This window comes from Brachyhypopomus gauderio, chromosome 14, assembly GCF_052324685.1.
Source record: "Brachyhypopomus gauderio isolate BG-103 chromosome 14, BGAUD_0.2, whole genome shotgun sequence".
Lineage (NCBI taxonomy): Eukaryota > Metazoa > Chordata > Actinopteri > Gymnotiformes > Hypopomidae > Brachyhypopomus > Brachyhypopomus gauderio.
In genome coordinates this window covers 14,558,613-14,573,568 of record NC_135224.1, presented here as the reverse complement: position 1 = coordinate 14,573,568, position 14,956 = coordinate 14,558,613, and the positions used below count along the sequence as shown (strand labels likewise).

Sequence of the window (14,956 nt, the reverse complement as noted above, 5' to 3'; positions counted from 1 at the left end):
GAACATTCTGGCAATCCGTCAGGCAAATCAGTAGAGGAAAGCAGTTCCTGACCAACACTATAAACAATGAGACTGGGGAGCTGTTGACCTCAACTGGGGATGTCATTAGGTGGTGGGAGGAATTCTTTGAGGATTTTCTCAATTCCACCATCACGCCTTCCATAGAGGAAGCAGAACTGTGGGACTTGGGCGAGAGTCACTCTGGCCAAGGTGACCTCTTGGCTGGGCTGGGAACACCTCGGTATCCCCCCCAGAAGTGCTGGAAGAGGTGATCGGAGAGAGGGAATCCTGGGCCTATTTGCTTAGGCTATTGCCTCAGTGACCCAGACCCGGATAAGCAGATGTAAATGGATGGATGGATGGATGGATGGATGGATGGATAGCTTGAGATTATTATATTGCTGTTTCTCTTCATGTAGGCTGGACAATGCTGAGGCATGCTTCATCCTGAGCAGTCGCTGTGAGGTTGACCGCACTGCAGCGGTATGCAGCCCAGAGACATTGTGAGATTTCAGACAGGAACCTGAATGACAACAAAAACATACCGCAGCTTCCGCTGTTGCCTCTTTCTGTGATCACATAAATTCAGATCAGATCAGGTTTTCCACATAGAATTTGAATTAAGATAAAAAAGTGAAGGTCTGTGCTTTAATTTTATTACAGAACACTGTGAGTACTTGTGGTTTACTTGAGGCATGGTGCTACACTTTGTAGTATTAATTATTTTGGTGTTTTCTTGCTAATAGCCATCCCTGCTGCACGGTTCTTAAAAGGACCAACTTTGTGGCACAAAACTGAAATAACAGACTTGATTTCATTTAAGATTTTACAATTGCAGAAAACTGCCTTATGGTTTCAGTTTGCAGGGGAAACAGCAAACATTTGTGATAGACCTATGGAAATTGTTTGCATATAAGTGTTTGTTCTGTTTGTTAGGATCACCAGACCATTCTTCGGGCATGGGCTGTAAATGACTTTGCCCCTAACTGTCCACTATATGTCCAAATCCTAAAACCAGAGAACAAGTTTCATGTGAAATTTGCAGGTAGCCATATTTATATCAGTACAAAATCGTTACACATGAGTATCTGATACTTTTACAGTTATTCATAATGATTCATAATGGAAAAATTACTTCTGCCCTTCTCCAGATCATGTGGTTTGTGAAGAGGAGTTTAAGTATGCCCTGTTGGCTCTAAACTGTATCTGCCCTGCAACCTCCACCCTAATCACACTTCTGGTGCACACTTCAGAGGGCCTGTGGGTACAAGATCCCTAACACTCACTATTTAATACACTATGGAACTGGACCATGCACTGGCCCAAGGATTCTCATTCAGATATCATCTGAGCAGTTATTCTAATGGTGTAAGGACCATCATTGTGTTCATGTTATCACTAGTAGAATCATCAATCAAGACCCTTATGTTCTGTGCTACCTTAATAACACATTCATAAAAAAATACTGTTCCAATATAGTAACTGTTGTGCTCAGTATATGACTTGATCTTTATGCTATACATGTGCATCTGCTCACCCTACATCTTCTGCAGAATAATTGGCTAATCCTCATTCTTGCCTTTGCAAGAAAAGTTAAAACACAAGCAGGGTTTGCATGTAGACAAGCTTGTGCTTGAACTTGTGTTTGAGTTTGTGTTTTGTGGTTTTCTCAGGGAAGGCCAGCAGTCTCCAGAACAGTGGCACAATGTTTATGGGAGGTGCTCAGGCAATGAAGTGTACAACATCATCCTGAAAGACAGCAAGTTCTTCTCTGAGTATGAGGGCAAGAGCTTCACTTATGCCTCCTTCCATACACAGAAGAAGTGAGTAATGTGGATACTAGGTACAAAGAAGCAAATGCAGATTATGATGTGAAGAACATAAAAATATTATGGTTGTGAAGAACATTAGTGTCATAACTAATTGTGTTTAGTTGTTTGTTTAGTTTTTGTAATAAAACCTTTAATCTCCTGCACTTGCATCCCACCTGCCCAGTTCGAATGTTACAATTATAATATTATGGTGCTGAAAAACATTATAATATTATGGTTTTGAAGAACATTAGAAGTTCTTCTGTTCTCCATTTTAAGTACCTTTTCATTCTTACTTTTGATAAATGTGAATATCAATTTCCAGAGATGGTTTTGGTGAGCAAAATAGGATGTTAACAAAATACTACTGAATACTACATTCATACATGTTCAGACTTTTCAACAGTGAGAACAATGTTTCAAAACTTTACATAATCTGACAGATGAAACCATATAAACCCCTCTGTGGCACTCAAAACGTAAGCAGTAAATGCTACAGGCAGTAGAAAATTCTGACTAGCTGTCTTAACTTAAGCTGTCACTCTTTACCAGATATGGCGTTTGTCTCATCGCAGTAAGGCGCAAAGACAGCAAGAACATTCTTCTCAACCCGGGCCGCCAGTTCATCATGAACGGCTCAGACATGTGCTTCTACATCAACCTCACCAAAGAGGAGAACTCAACATTCAAGTCTAAGGGAGAGCGCTGCAAAAGAAGCTTGAGAATACACCTTCCAGTCCAAGGCATCATGGCTAGCATGGGTCAGGCAGATCCCTCCAATGTTTAGCCAGCTGCTGGCTTCTGCTGGTGCCGTATCTACATATGTGCTGACATGGCAGAGCTTCAGATGTAGTCATATATGCCAGCTCTGTGCTGAATAAAGTGGATGGCAAAATCATGTGGCATCAATACCAGTCACACACACACAGATGTATTCCAAAACCTGTACATAAATAAGGAAAACACTGGATGAGTTTTGTAAAATGATTGAATGAATGGTTATGGTCAATATATGGAGATTGTGTGTCCTCAAACCCACCTTTGAACATATATGTTATTTGTTTTTTCATAGGTTCTGTAGCCATAAACCTGCAGGACACAAGCAGGAGACACAGCCGAAGTGACAGCCTCTGCGTGCCAGACGAGATTGCCAAAGCTGACAGCAGGAGACCGAGCATCGCCCCAGTCCTGGAGGGTCCCACCTCACCCCAGGCCTATGGTACTGCAAATGAACCATCCAGAGACAAAACCGTACAGTCCGAGGAGGATCAATTCAGCGATGGGTATGGATGCCTTCTTTTCTATGGGGAATAGAACATCCCTGTTGCGTTAGTGAAGAACACAGGAGCACGTGACATGATAGTGAACAGACTTTGTTTTCTTTCTTTGTGACAGGTGCACCACAGGGTACCCCCCAAATTCACCCTACATTGGAAGCTCACAGACACGTTGCCATTTGTTGAAAGAAAAGTTGCCTTGTTGCTGCCTGCAACTGGACAAGGTATAAGAACAGGGAATGTGGTTAACTGTTGGATAGCTGTATGTCCTAGGAGATGCTAAGGCCTGTCACAGAATGATGCTTATGTTGACACTGATTGTAATATTTCACAAACTGTACTCAAACTATAGTCCCACAGCATTCATTCAGTGGTAATTATCATATATCAGAGAACCAAATCATGATACAAGCATCTAGGAAAACCTGAAATGCACATAACTTTAAATTCAGCAAGTTTTGATAATTATAGCTCTTAACCTGGCTTGTTACATTTTATTTCACAATCCGGTGCTGTTTTATGATGAAGGCCTGCCAGCACAAGCAATGCGAGGACGCCAAGGCATACAACTTCAGGAACAGGCCGATCATCGTGTCAGCGGAGACGGCGGGAAGTGGCTTGTATAACTTCATTGTGCCCCTGAGAGCCTCGTACAGACCCAAAGAGGAGCTAAACCCCATCGTGCTGATCCTGGACAACCCGTAAACTCCTCAGCAGTCTCCTCCTGCTCCCTGATTCCCCTCAGCTCTATTCGCTCAGCACATATATAAAGAGTTAATTCAAATCTAGGGATCTTGCTGTGTGCACAATCCAGGAAATAAAAAAATCTATAAAAAAAAAAAAAAGATGTGATTAAGTTCACTTCTGCTATGAGAGGATTCTGAAGGTCTTAATACCTAAAACTGTACCTGGTGTCTTTTAGGCCTGATCCACAATTTCTTGAGACCATCTGCTGGTTCCCAATGGTTTACTACATGATTGGATCGATGGATAGGTATGAGACGTTATGCTGATGTTGGCGCAAGAACGCTAACTTTTGCAATTCACAAATAATTCACACTGCATTTATTTCAGGTTCCTAGCAAAGCTCATTTGTAGTACCTTTTTTCCCCCAAAGTCCCAAATGATCCCACACAAGCTGTTGGAAGTTTCCCTTTGGTTTGGTGTTTAAGTGCTTATGTCTGCTCGTTTCCTTGCCAGTCTGGATGACCTCTTGCGCTGCGGTGTGTCATTCGCGGCCAACATGGTGGTGGTAGACAAGGAGAGCACAATGAGTGCTGAAGAGGATTTCATGGCTGATGCCAAAACCATCGTCAACGTTCAGAGACTCTTCAGGTCAGAGGCCATATTTCTTCTTCCGGGAAGAATTTCACAGGCTCCAGAAATGACACTATAAACAAATCTGGCTTAGATCATGATGACTTAATCCTCATCAAAAGCATATATGTTACGATTAAGGTATAGCGTATGCATCTTCTTTTTTCTTGTTTCTTATACTTTGATTTGCTCACCACACTGCTTGTCAGCCAAGTAACAATAAAAATTTGATGACATCCCTGTGAAAAATGCCACTAATAAATAAATATAAGCAAGTACATCAGATTTACTTTTGTCAAAACTGGATGCTGAATTTAAATATTCTGATTAAATAATTTATAATTAGGAATACAACTGAAAATGACCTGCAGATGGCAGTGTTACCTTTAGACAGGCTGGCATTATTATTTTTTTTTGATGAAAGCCAGTGCTAAAACACTATTCGTCCCCTCTGAGAAATGCAGACGTGAGTTCATAGCTGATGAAGTGAGTCCAGCTGTTGCTCTCACTTCTAAACTACTTTCTTTCCCCTTGTGCTGTCTTAACATTCTACAACCATTGTTCTGTGGATACTGCAGGACCCACACTACCAAAGCATATTACACAATACAAGAAGTGTAAAAGAAACTCATAACATTTTTCTTTTACACAGTAGAGGTTTATTATTGATATAATATAAATGTGAAGTAATTACATCTGAATTAATTATATTGAAAGGGAATACACTGCCAACAATCTGGAACTTTTTTGTTTATTCTTTAAAATTTTGTCAGAAGTGAATTATAAAAATACTTTTCTCATAACTAGCAAAACAAAATGATTTTGTGAACAATTTTCAACATGAACTCTATTTGGCACATGTAGGACAGTATGAGTGAATGTGAGAATGAGCTTTGCAGATGTACTTCTCACATGTGCAACACACTGCAAATTTTGTCTATTTTTGTCAAATTTTGCCGTTCTTTGACAAAAAAAGTCTCTCTGTCAGCTTGAGGGATTTCTTCTTCTTCTGAACATGCATCATACTCTGGGTTGCATTCCTCCCCATCTTCCTCTTCAGATACATTTTCATCCTCTTGTTCCTCCAGAGTTCCTGAAAATATCTCATCCAGGACCCTTTGGACACTGAAACTGAAAATCTATTCATGGCTTCAGCAAGGAACCAACTAGGGGTGCTTTTATTCGGGGTCTCTTTATATACTCAATATTGAATTAGCTTTTATTATGTCTGAGATTATTATATCTATTATTAATATGTCAGTTTTTTGCTTTGTTTGGGAGCTTGTGTGATATGAGGGGTTAGCTACAGATCAAGATGCAGATGCAGGTCAAATCCAGGTCAATTCATACATCAATCCTGTGTGTGTGTGTGTGTGTGTGTGTGTGTGTGTGTGAGAGAGAGAGAGAATTTAGAGAGAGAGAGTTTATGTGTGGCCTTTGAACTTTTTTTCTGGTATTTAAATGCTTTTATAATTCACGGGTTCAAATTTACCCACAAGACAATTGTAGGATACTATGGTGTACAGCTCACTTGGAAACATAAACAAAAACAAATTATACATTTTTCTAATGATGGAGACCCTTTAGGAAAAGTCATAAAATTTCATGTTGTAAAAAGATAGTTTAGGGTATTTTTTCTACAGCTAAATATGGTAGTGGGTCTCTTTATCCCCACAAGAAAACACAAGGTTAACAATGTCCTCAAATAAATTCTGATACCCATATCAGCCCTGGTATTTCATTTGAAGTTTGTCAAGCCTTGCTCCAGGTTATACTCATTACATGGGTTCAATTGGATTCCATTACATAAGTTTCATATACCTCTGTATATAACAGTTTGTTGCCAGCCACCACTTTGACTACTTCGTTGGTCCAGCTTAATTCAACTAGCCAGTTGTGCTGCTGGGCCACATATTATTGATTTTATGACATAGGCTGTGGGCTGGAGGAAATTTAAATGTGGGCCACGTTTGGCCCACGGGCTGGACTTTGGACATGACTGCTTTACATGAACAAAGCTAGATAAGGATTCTGTTTGTATTTGTACCAGCTGTGAAAGGAACAGTTTGGTGTGAACAGTCTTGCCCTCATGCTGTCTCTCTCTGTGTTTACTCTCTTGGACATTATGACTGCAGGTTATTCTCTGGCCTCAGCATTATCACAGAGCTCACCCATCCAGCCAATATGAGATTCATGCAGTTCAGAGCAAAAGACTGTTACTCTCTGGCCCTGTCTAAACTGGAAAAGGTGAGCTATTTCAGAGGATGCTCTCATTTTTCTTTAGCCAACATTTATGACAAATTACCTTTCACAAGACGAAAAAAAAAAAGTAACACATACGTGAATGTTTGGATAGACAACTCAAAAAAATGATGCGTGACAATTTAGGAAAATGAATAGAGACCCGTTGCTGATGAGCAGGGTGTCTGAGGCAGCCTGACCAAGCACATCAAGTCCCTCTTGGATCAGGTGTGTATAAGCAGGGCAAGTATAAAACCATGCAGGGCTGGGGGCGACCCCAGGGGCCTGGAGTTGAACAATTGTTGTTGTTGTCATGGTGACCGGTGTCGGCCAGAGGAGGATGGGTTCCCCCCCTGAGTCTTGGTTCCTCTCAAGGTTTCTTCCTCATGCAAAAACTAGGGAGTTTTTCCTTGCCACTGTCACCTTTGGCTTGCTCACTGGGGGCTAAGACTCGACACTTGTAAAGCTGCTTTGTGACAACAACTGTTGTAAAAAGCGCTATATAAATAAAATTTGATTGATTGACCCCCGGGCTGTGGTTGCGAAGGCATCATTAATGGAATGTTCTGAATTTGACTGTTAATGAAGGGAGTTACCTGGGTTATGCAAATGTATATTACAAACACTATGAACACCTCTGGATGTACTGTAGCCTGCTCTTGTGCGTCCATGGGCCTTTCGACCCATGTTCAACCTACGACGTGGAAAGTTTAAGGACCAAAATAACGTAGTTAAAAGAAAATCAATTCCAAGTTTGAACACTTAAAGCATTATTTTTGGTTGTCCCATCAATTTGTCGACATGCATGACTGTTTGACTCCAGTGGACTTGGATTGGGCAGTATGTTGTGATTATTGAACCAGAATATCTTGGATATCGGCCTGATGCAGCCTGTGAGGAGGATCCAAAACATCACAACTGTTTGTTTGGTTTTTTTTCCTTTTGTCCCTGGTGTGTTGCTGTCTGGAGCAGGAGGAGAAGATGAAGGGCTCCAACCTGGCCTTCATGTTTCGTCTGCCATTTGCGGCCGGAAGGGTCTTTAGCATCGGCATGCTGGACACTCTCCTCTACCAGGTACCTCAGAGCCAATAAGTCTGTACTTAAAAAAAAACAACATGGAGTTTAACCACAGAAGCTGAAGTGACCAGCATCTCCATGTGTTTCTTGTGTTGGTAAATACAACAGAGAAAGATTATATTGTAAAAAATATTGATTTGTTTTTAAATCTTGCCACACTAGTTCATCCAAGCAATTGTCAGACTATCTGTCTATTCAAATAATATGAGGCACCGCATCGTATTGCAGTCTTTTGTCAAGGACTATGTGATAACCATTACCAGACTACTGCTTGGCCTGGACACAACTCCTGGATCTGGCTTCTTGTGCTCAGTAAGTCTCACCTGTTGCTGGACATCTTGCTGTACATGCAAGTTTTCTCTATAGTTTGAAAGGGCATTTTCATTTCCGTGAGGTGAACCGACATTGATGTGGATTACAGATGAGGATCACGGAGGAGGATCTGTGGATCCGGACCTATGGCAGACTTTACCAGAGGCTTTGCTCCACAGTGGGAGACATTCCTATCGGCATCTACAGGACCAAGTTGCAGATGGCTGAGCAGCTTGAGGTTTAGTTACATGCACTTACATACCACACACATGCTTCTTCTTGTTCTTTAACAGTTAGGTCAACATTATTGAAGGCCAGATGGCACCAGTAAATGTGGAGCCATAAAGAGTGGATGAATTGTTGAAGTGTATTGAGCTCAGAGGGAAGTGTAGGAGGTCCTGCTCGTAGGTTTACATAACCATGGTGGAATTGTTGCCATTTGAGGCAAACATGAGTGATCCTGCAAAACATAATTAATTTAAGAATACAGGTTAGGTGAAACTATCCATCATTGCATTGTGTGTATGATTTATTAAACATAATGATAACAGATCTTAAAACTGGAATTGTACATAGGATAAAATGTCAAACATTTCACATAGGGCCCAGTCCACTTTTTTCATATTAGAAACCACAGCAATGCAAGCTCATCGCAAAGGTCACTGGGTAGGAACCGACACCTTCTGAAGGCTCAAAAATAGGTGTGACATCCCAGATCCACTCCCTTCAAACTAAGTCTTTTAAACCAAGTCTTTTAAACCAAGTTTACATACCCTTGTATATTTCAGGCTTCTTTGAATGCATTTGTGTACACAGGACTGCCTTGACTTTGAGTACGTGAGGCAAGGCTAAACAAGTGTTTTTGAAAATTCTGATTTGAACAGAAAATAGTGAGTTCTATTAACACCAAGCCATATGTGCCAGGAATAAATATCCAGTCATATACATCCAGGAATAAATATCCAGTCATATACATCCAGGAATAAATATCCAGTCATATACATCCAGGAATAAATATCCAGTTATATACATCCAGGAATAAATATCCAGCCAGTATTTCTTTGTTTTTAAACTGGAGCTAAGGTTCATATTCAGTTTTAGTTTTCATTCTTATTTGTAATGTACATAAAACTGACTGCTACCTCTCTCCTCCAGCCCTCTCAGTCCCAGCTGTCAGTGATCGTGGACGACCCCGAGGACACGGGACAGCAAGGGGACACGTCCACCTGCACCCACCCGCCGGACGGCAGGCAGCCAGAGCTGCTTCGGAGGAAGAGTGTGCGATGGGTGCGGCGTCTCAGTCGCGTGGGCCCCTGGCTGGCGGGTGGGGGCGGGGACAGAGGCGGACCTCGGGGGCCCAGTCCCATGCGACTGCCTCGCTCTGAGCGGCAGGAGCTTGACCAACTGGTCAAGAAGCGCATGCACAACTTGGGTCTCACCGCCACCATCAACGGCGAGCCACAGGAGGACGAGGGAGCGGAGTGGAACGCTAATTCACACTTGGCTCTCAATTTAGACGAGATGAACGGCATTCACAATAGCCACTCGTACGTTTTAATCAACCCACCACCAGACACGAGACTGGAGGTGCCCGATATTGTGTAAGTTTGTAGATAACAACCCCAGTACAACCCCATCTGACACAGAGGCTTTGACATGTACTGACACTTCATATTGATAAATTGACACCATAAGTAGTCTCACAGTTTGCTAAAGAACCGTTCTGAAGCAAGCCTGCTGAAGATTGAGCCTTAGTAATTATTTCCACGCATCTTGTGCATGTTTATGAAAAGCTGTTTACTGTTCCAGGTACATCATTCGTGAGAGTCCTCTCGTGATTGTGTCGAAGGACGCAGACAGCAGGAAGAGCAGCACGGGGAACAGCTCGTGTGGGCAGCAAGAAGAGTAGCATCAGGAAGAGTCCATGTGGACAACAGGAAGAGTGTGCTGGATAAGATCCCCAAGTTATACAAGTTAATCATTTCCACCCTACTGATTCAACTAATCAATTCTACTTGCTGGTTTAATGCAGGAGGTTGGAATTACCATTCCCTCCAAATGGTGCCAGGCAATGTTGACACTGACAGTGATTTGGAGAATGCCTGTTTGCATGTATGGAGTTCTCAGTAACCTGCATCTGTGTCCTGCCTGCCTGCTTCGTAACGTGGAGTCTGTAATTAGATGGGTGCATGATGGGACGGGCCTATGATTGGACGTGTTTTGGTTTGAAGTGGACCTACGCAATATAATGAGGCAGGTCATTTTAATGTTATAGCTGCCCGGTATGCATGAAATTATTGCAGTGACGTACACAAGGTCTCCATGAATCAGGGTGTTAAATAGCCTGAATGTACTTGGACTAAGACCATGCCCACTAGCCACAACATCGCTATTTGAAGATGTTTGAAAGACAACACAAATCCACAAGGGCCAAAAAGAAAAATAGTTTACACTTTTTGACATTGTTTTTAAGCCAACTGATTAGGGTGGAGCCGTTATTTACTTGTATGGAAAAAAAAAACAACTTTGCAAGAACAAAGCAAAATCTTTCTGATAGCAGCTTTAAACCATAAACAGGTTCACTTTTGAGAATGACTCAGAAATAAGAGATAGTTTGGGAACTGAAATGAGAAACATTTTCTGAACACTACAGAAAAAGAATTTCTGAGATATATTGATGAAATTTTTTGAAACTGCTAAAAGCACATTTGAAGGAGTCCTGTTTAGTAAGTTCCACCCAGCTCTGAAATTAACATGGAATTTAGCAGTACTGGCATGAGGTGACGTTTTGTAGATGTTTCAGTTAAGTCTGCAAATTCTGGTTTAAATCACCATCTATTTTAAACAAGACAGACTTTTTAAAACATCCTGTTTCTCTATAAACTCTGTGTACCTTACTAAAATTTTGAATATATCTCACTAGTATTTACCAGGAATCTTCTACAGATTTACATATAGTGTCTCTGTAACAGGCCCCACAGATATAATTAATATTACCACAGATGCCCAAATAAAGAAATCTGCAACTGATTTCCATTTGTTCCTGTTTGGATCCTGTTTGGAGTGTTTGGAGTCACTCGTTACTCCATTCATTCACCTTGAAGTGTGGTGGTGCAACGATAAAGCAGCTGTAACGGACAAAATTGCCTTAACTCTTAAAAGAAGAGAGCAGCACATATCAGTATTTATCATTCACTCCAGTGCCATGTTTTCCACAGGCATAGAGAAGCTTGCATTTCATGTCCCACTAATGCTAATATATATTTGTAAATATTGCATTTTCAACATAGAACATGTTACTGTTCATGCTGAACTGTCTCTTTCTGTGATCCTGCTTGCTGATACAGTGAAAATTTTTCTGTTGATACAGTGAGCAGTGTTTATACAATACTACTGAGCAAAGGTCCAATTCAACATTCCTTTCGCTTCTTTCGGTCTAGCTAGTTCAACACTCCCAGACAGCTCGGTTTTCAGAATCACATTAGAAAGGAGAGATGCTTACTTATAAGCATACTAATAAGTTCAAGCAAGTCAATAAACACATGAAAGATCACACTGTTGAGTGGCTGCCAATGAGTTAAGTGAACTCTCTCTTACAGAGAACGTCCCTTGCTTAGGTAGCTGCACATACAAGGGTAGTTCTACCTCATTCATCTGAGGTCTTCACATTAAAATTCCCTTTGATGAGAAAGGCTCTCTCGAGATGATGAGAATTAAATATTCAAGACATTAATTTGGTCTATGTAGAGATCAAACAGGTCTTTCTCTTCTAGTAGATGAACTGTAAGATAAAAACCCCTCAACATCCAACATGAATGTTGAAACAACCATCTACTAATGGATCCAAGATTACCCAATCTGACATGAATGTCATGAGACCAGGTAAAGAAATTTACAGTCAGAACACTATTTCGCTCTCCCAATTTTGAGTCTCCCATCACAGCAAATTTCTACTTTAATAATCAGAAAGATTAAAAGAATGTAAGGTACACGGCAGAATCCCAAGGGCTGGGTCACTGTGCTCACTTGGTCTTTAATGAGCAGAGCTCTTGATCAGGAACATGTTATAAAAGATTTGTCTTCCTGAGTTGCAGCTTAATGGGCTCCATCTGAAGGTCACACTTCTCAATTTGTTTAGTCACGTGGACCTTGTAGAGCTCCTTTACTGGTAGCTTAAATGAAAGAAGTTAAAACACACAGCATGTTATGGACAAATGATTAGATCTGCAATGTCTAAATATTGCGATCATTCGATGAAACACATGAAGATGTTCGTACAGTTCCAGTCTGATCTCTGGAGGTGGATGGTCTCTCTTCTTCTGTGAAATTGACAGTCTGTGAAATAGGCACACATTATCTGGACAGGTCAAATGGAATGCCATGTTCTCTATACAACATTGTAACTCCAGAGCAGAGGTGTCAATTCCAGGTTCAGAAAGTAAAAGTCCTCACTAGCATTTTGCTCAAGCTTGGTAGATTTTCTAATTAGTGCAATCCAGGTAAAATTAGTAACCCTAACCCCAACCCTGGAATCGACACCTCTGCTCCATAGGCATCTCAGTAAATTCCTCCTCTGAGGCAGCAGAGATTGTTTCTTCATCTCCCTGTAACATAGATCATTTTCTTTATAGAAAGATATTCAGAACAAACACGCAAGATCCAAGTCCATTCAATACTTTCAACAGCAGAAGGCTCAGTTAATGAAAGAACACCACCAGTGACTGGAGAGATAGCATTATATAATTGGTCAGACTGTGTCAATGGAGTGTTTAAACAAAAGCATAATTCCACAGTTCATAAACTACAAAGGGGTTACTGTACAGAGACTATAATGAACCTGCCTTGAACATAAGTGGCTGTGTCCTGAGAAGCTGGTGGCTCTGATGAGATTCCACCAGGGATTCCTTCTGTTATAGACCAGCCACTGTTCTGTGACAGAGCCAACTCTGCGGGTGTGAAAGGTGGTGGTGGTGATGGTGGGCCTCCTCCAGTTTTACATGCCTATTTAGGTGCCTATTTTACGCATTCCTATTAGCTACAGGGCTAGAATCAACTGTAATGTATTCACAACTAGGCTACACTTAAGATCATTATATGTGTACTGACTAATCCTGTACAGTCAGTTCCTGGAGGCTGATGACTGGATTGTTAGGACGTGTGTCTATGCACTTGAAAGTAACCACCCAGAAAGTTTGGTTGATGAAGGTAAAAATGTATGTGCTAGTTTATTTTCCCCAACAAGACAACACGGCAAATAACTCATAACAAACTTGAAAGTACCCAAAATAACACATAATCCTCACCTTAACCACTCACAATATCAAGGTCACACAGACACAGTCGAAAACTGTTGCTTCCTATCAGCCCCTGTCTCCGGTGCGGTGGAGTTCACCATGGGTATTTAAAGAGTAAAAAGACCCTCTAGTGGCAGGGAGGTAAATTACAGCAACACAAATAATACATGGCTCATACAATATGGATGGACAGGATTAGGAATGAGGGACAGGCCAGTTTGGAAAATTGGGAGTCAGAGTAAGAGAAGGCCGACTGTGATGGATTGGACATGTGCAGAGGAGGGACAATGGCTATATTTGTAGGAGGATGTTGGAGATGGAGCTGGCAGGCAGGAGGCACAGATGAAGGTGTGAGAGCCGAGAATGCAGAGGACAGAGTGAGGTGGAAAAGACTCGGGAAACAAACAAAATATTAAGAATAAGATATAGTTATGTACAGCCATATCACTCTGTACTATATTCTTATACTTCATTTTTATATGATGCCATGTGAGTTTCACAACACTTGGATTAGACCTGGAATTAGTAAATGTTCAATTAAAATTTAGAAGAAAAAAAAATACAGTATTGTAAATGTGCAGAATATATATAATAAAATAATGTACTCACAAAATTCTAAATATAAAAATAATTTTTTGACATGCTGACAGCCTTTTTCTAGTATTACATTTGCACTTAATATCTAATAATATTCTGCATACAGAATATGATGGTCAGCTGATTTTCGCATTTATGTCCATGGTAAATCTTATTTATCAGCGTTCCATTAAGAATGCCTTTTATAGTAATGCGTGGATGCACTTATGTGAGGGTTAACTCACTCAAAGTTGATCTACCTACCCTGATTACTTTAACTCCGGTTTGGAACCAGAAACTCAGATCGGAGTAAGACAACTCAAAGTTCAGGGTTAAGTTTAGAGATTGTTAAACCCACTTCCTGAAATACCCCCCAGGTGTGGCATCTGAGGTTAACCAGGAGTCCTGATGAGAAAACCGACCACATTCTTGGTTAAAACCTGTTCCATCTCCTAATTTTTGCTGCCTTCCTGTCCTGGCCATTAGAATGATTGAGGGGAAAGTACTGTCAGGTCCCTCTGAAGCCACACCCATGTGCATCTTCCTGTTCAGGGGCCTGCAGCCCGTCTGGACCTGTAAGTGTTTGCGTCTCCTGTCTGATGTCACACTTCAGCTGTGTTAAGAGTGTTAAACTCCAAAACAGACATAGGCCACTCGCCAGTCTGTTTCTTGTGGAAACATGTTGGGGTCTGATGTTTGTCTGGAAAAGCACTCGCCTTGGACACCGTGGCTGTAATCTTCATGGGTGGGTAAGAACCTTTAGTTCTTTGGATGTGACCTTGGGACGTTGCTTTCTCACTGAAAGGAGCCGGTGATAAATTGAAGTGCATCGAGGTGCAAGGTAAAAGGTCAAACGTGTAGTACTTGTAGGCAAGTTTAAAACCTGATATACATCAATGTCTTCAACTCTGCAATTTAGTTTTTACACTTGCAATGTATTTCGACTCCTCTTTAGAGGCTAGTGCATTGCTAGAAAAATGGGAACTTTTGGTTTGTAGCTCATCATACCCATATGGCTCAAAATCTGACGAGCTTCAAAACTCTTTGTAGT

The 14,956-nt window shown here is 41.1% G+C and overlaps 1 protein-coding gene across 1 annotated transcript in view; it reads left to right on the top strand.

Annotated features, from left to right (window-relative positions):
* kcnt2a (potassium channel, subfamily T, member 2a) overlaps positions 1 to 11,175 on the top strand; it is a 30,497-nt gene extending 19,322 nt beyond the window's left edge. Inside the window, exons 10-25 of the mRNA XM_076972082.1 lie at positions 420 to 483; positions 937 to 1,045; positions 1,152 to 1,260; positions 1,674 to 1,823; positions 2,364 to 2,572; positions 2,884 to 3,094; positions 3,207 to 3,312; positions 3,617 to 3,789; positions 4,011 to 4,082; positions 4,289 to 4,423; positions 6,541 to 6,652; positions 7,619 to 7,720; positions 7,952 to 8,035; positions 8,145 to 8,273; positions 9,191 to 9,636; positions 9,845 to 11,175. Of these exons, the coding sequence (XP_076828197.1) occupies positions 420 to 483; positions 937 to 1,045; positions 1,152 to 1,260; positions 1,674 to 1,823; positions 2,364 to 2,572; positions 2,884 to 3,094; positions 3,207 to 3,312; positions 3,617 to 3,789; positions 4,011 to 4,082; positions 4,289 to 4,423; positions 6,541 to 6,652; positions 7,619 to 7,720; positions 7,952 to 8,035; positions 8,145 to 8,273; positions 9,191 to 9,636; positions 9,845 to 9,944 (2,311 nt within the window). The 3' untranslated portion in view covers positions 9,945 to 11,175. The remainder of the gene's footprint in view (positions 1 to 419; positions 484 to 936; positions 1,046 to 1,151; positions 1,261 to 1,673; positions 1,824 to 2,363; positions 2,573 to 2,883; positions 3,095 to 3,206; positions 3,313 to 3,616; positions 3,790 to 4,010; positions 4,083 to 4,288; positions 4,424 to 6,540; positions 6,653 to 7,618; positions 7,721 to 7,951; positions 8,036 to 8,144; positions 8,274 to 9,190; positions 9,637 to 9,844) is intronic.
* The last annotated feature ends 3,781 nt before the right edge of the window (positions 11,176 to 14,956 follow it).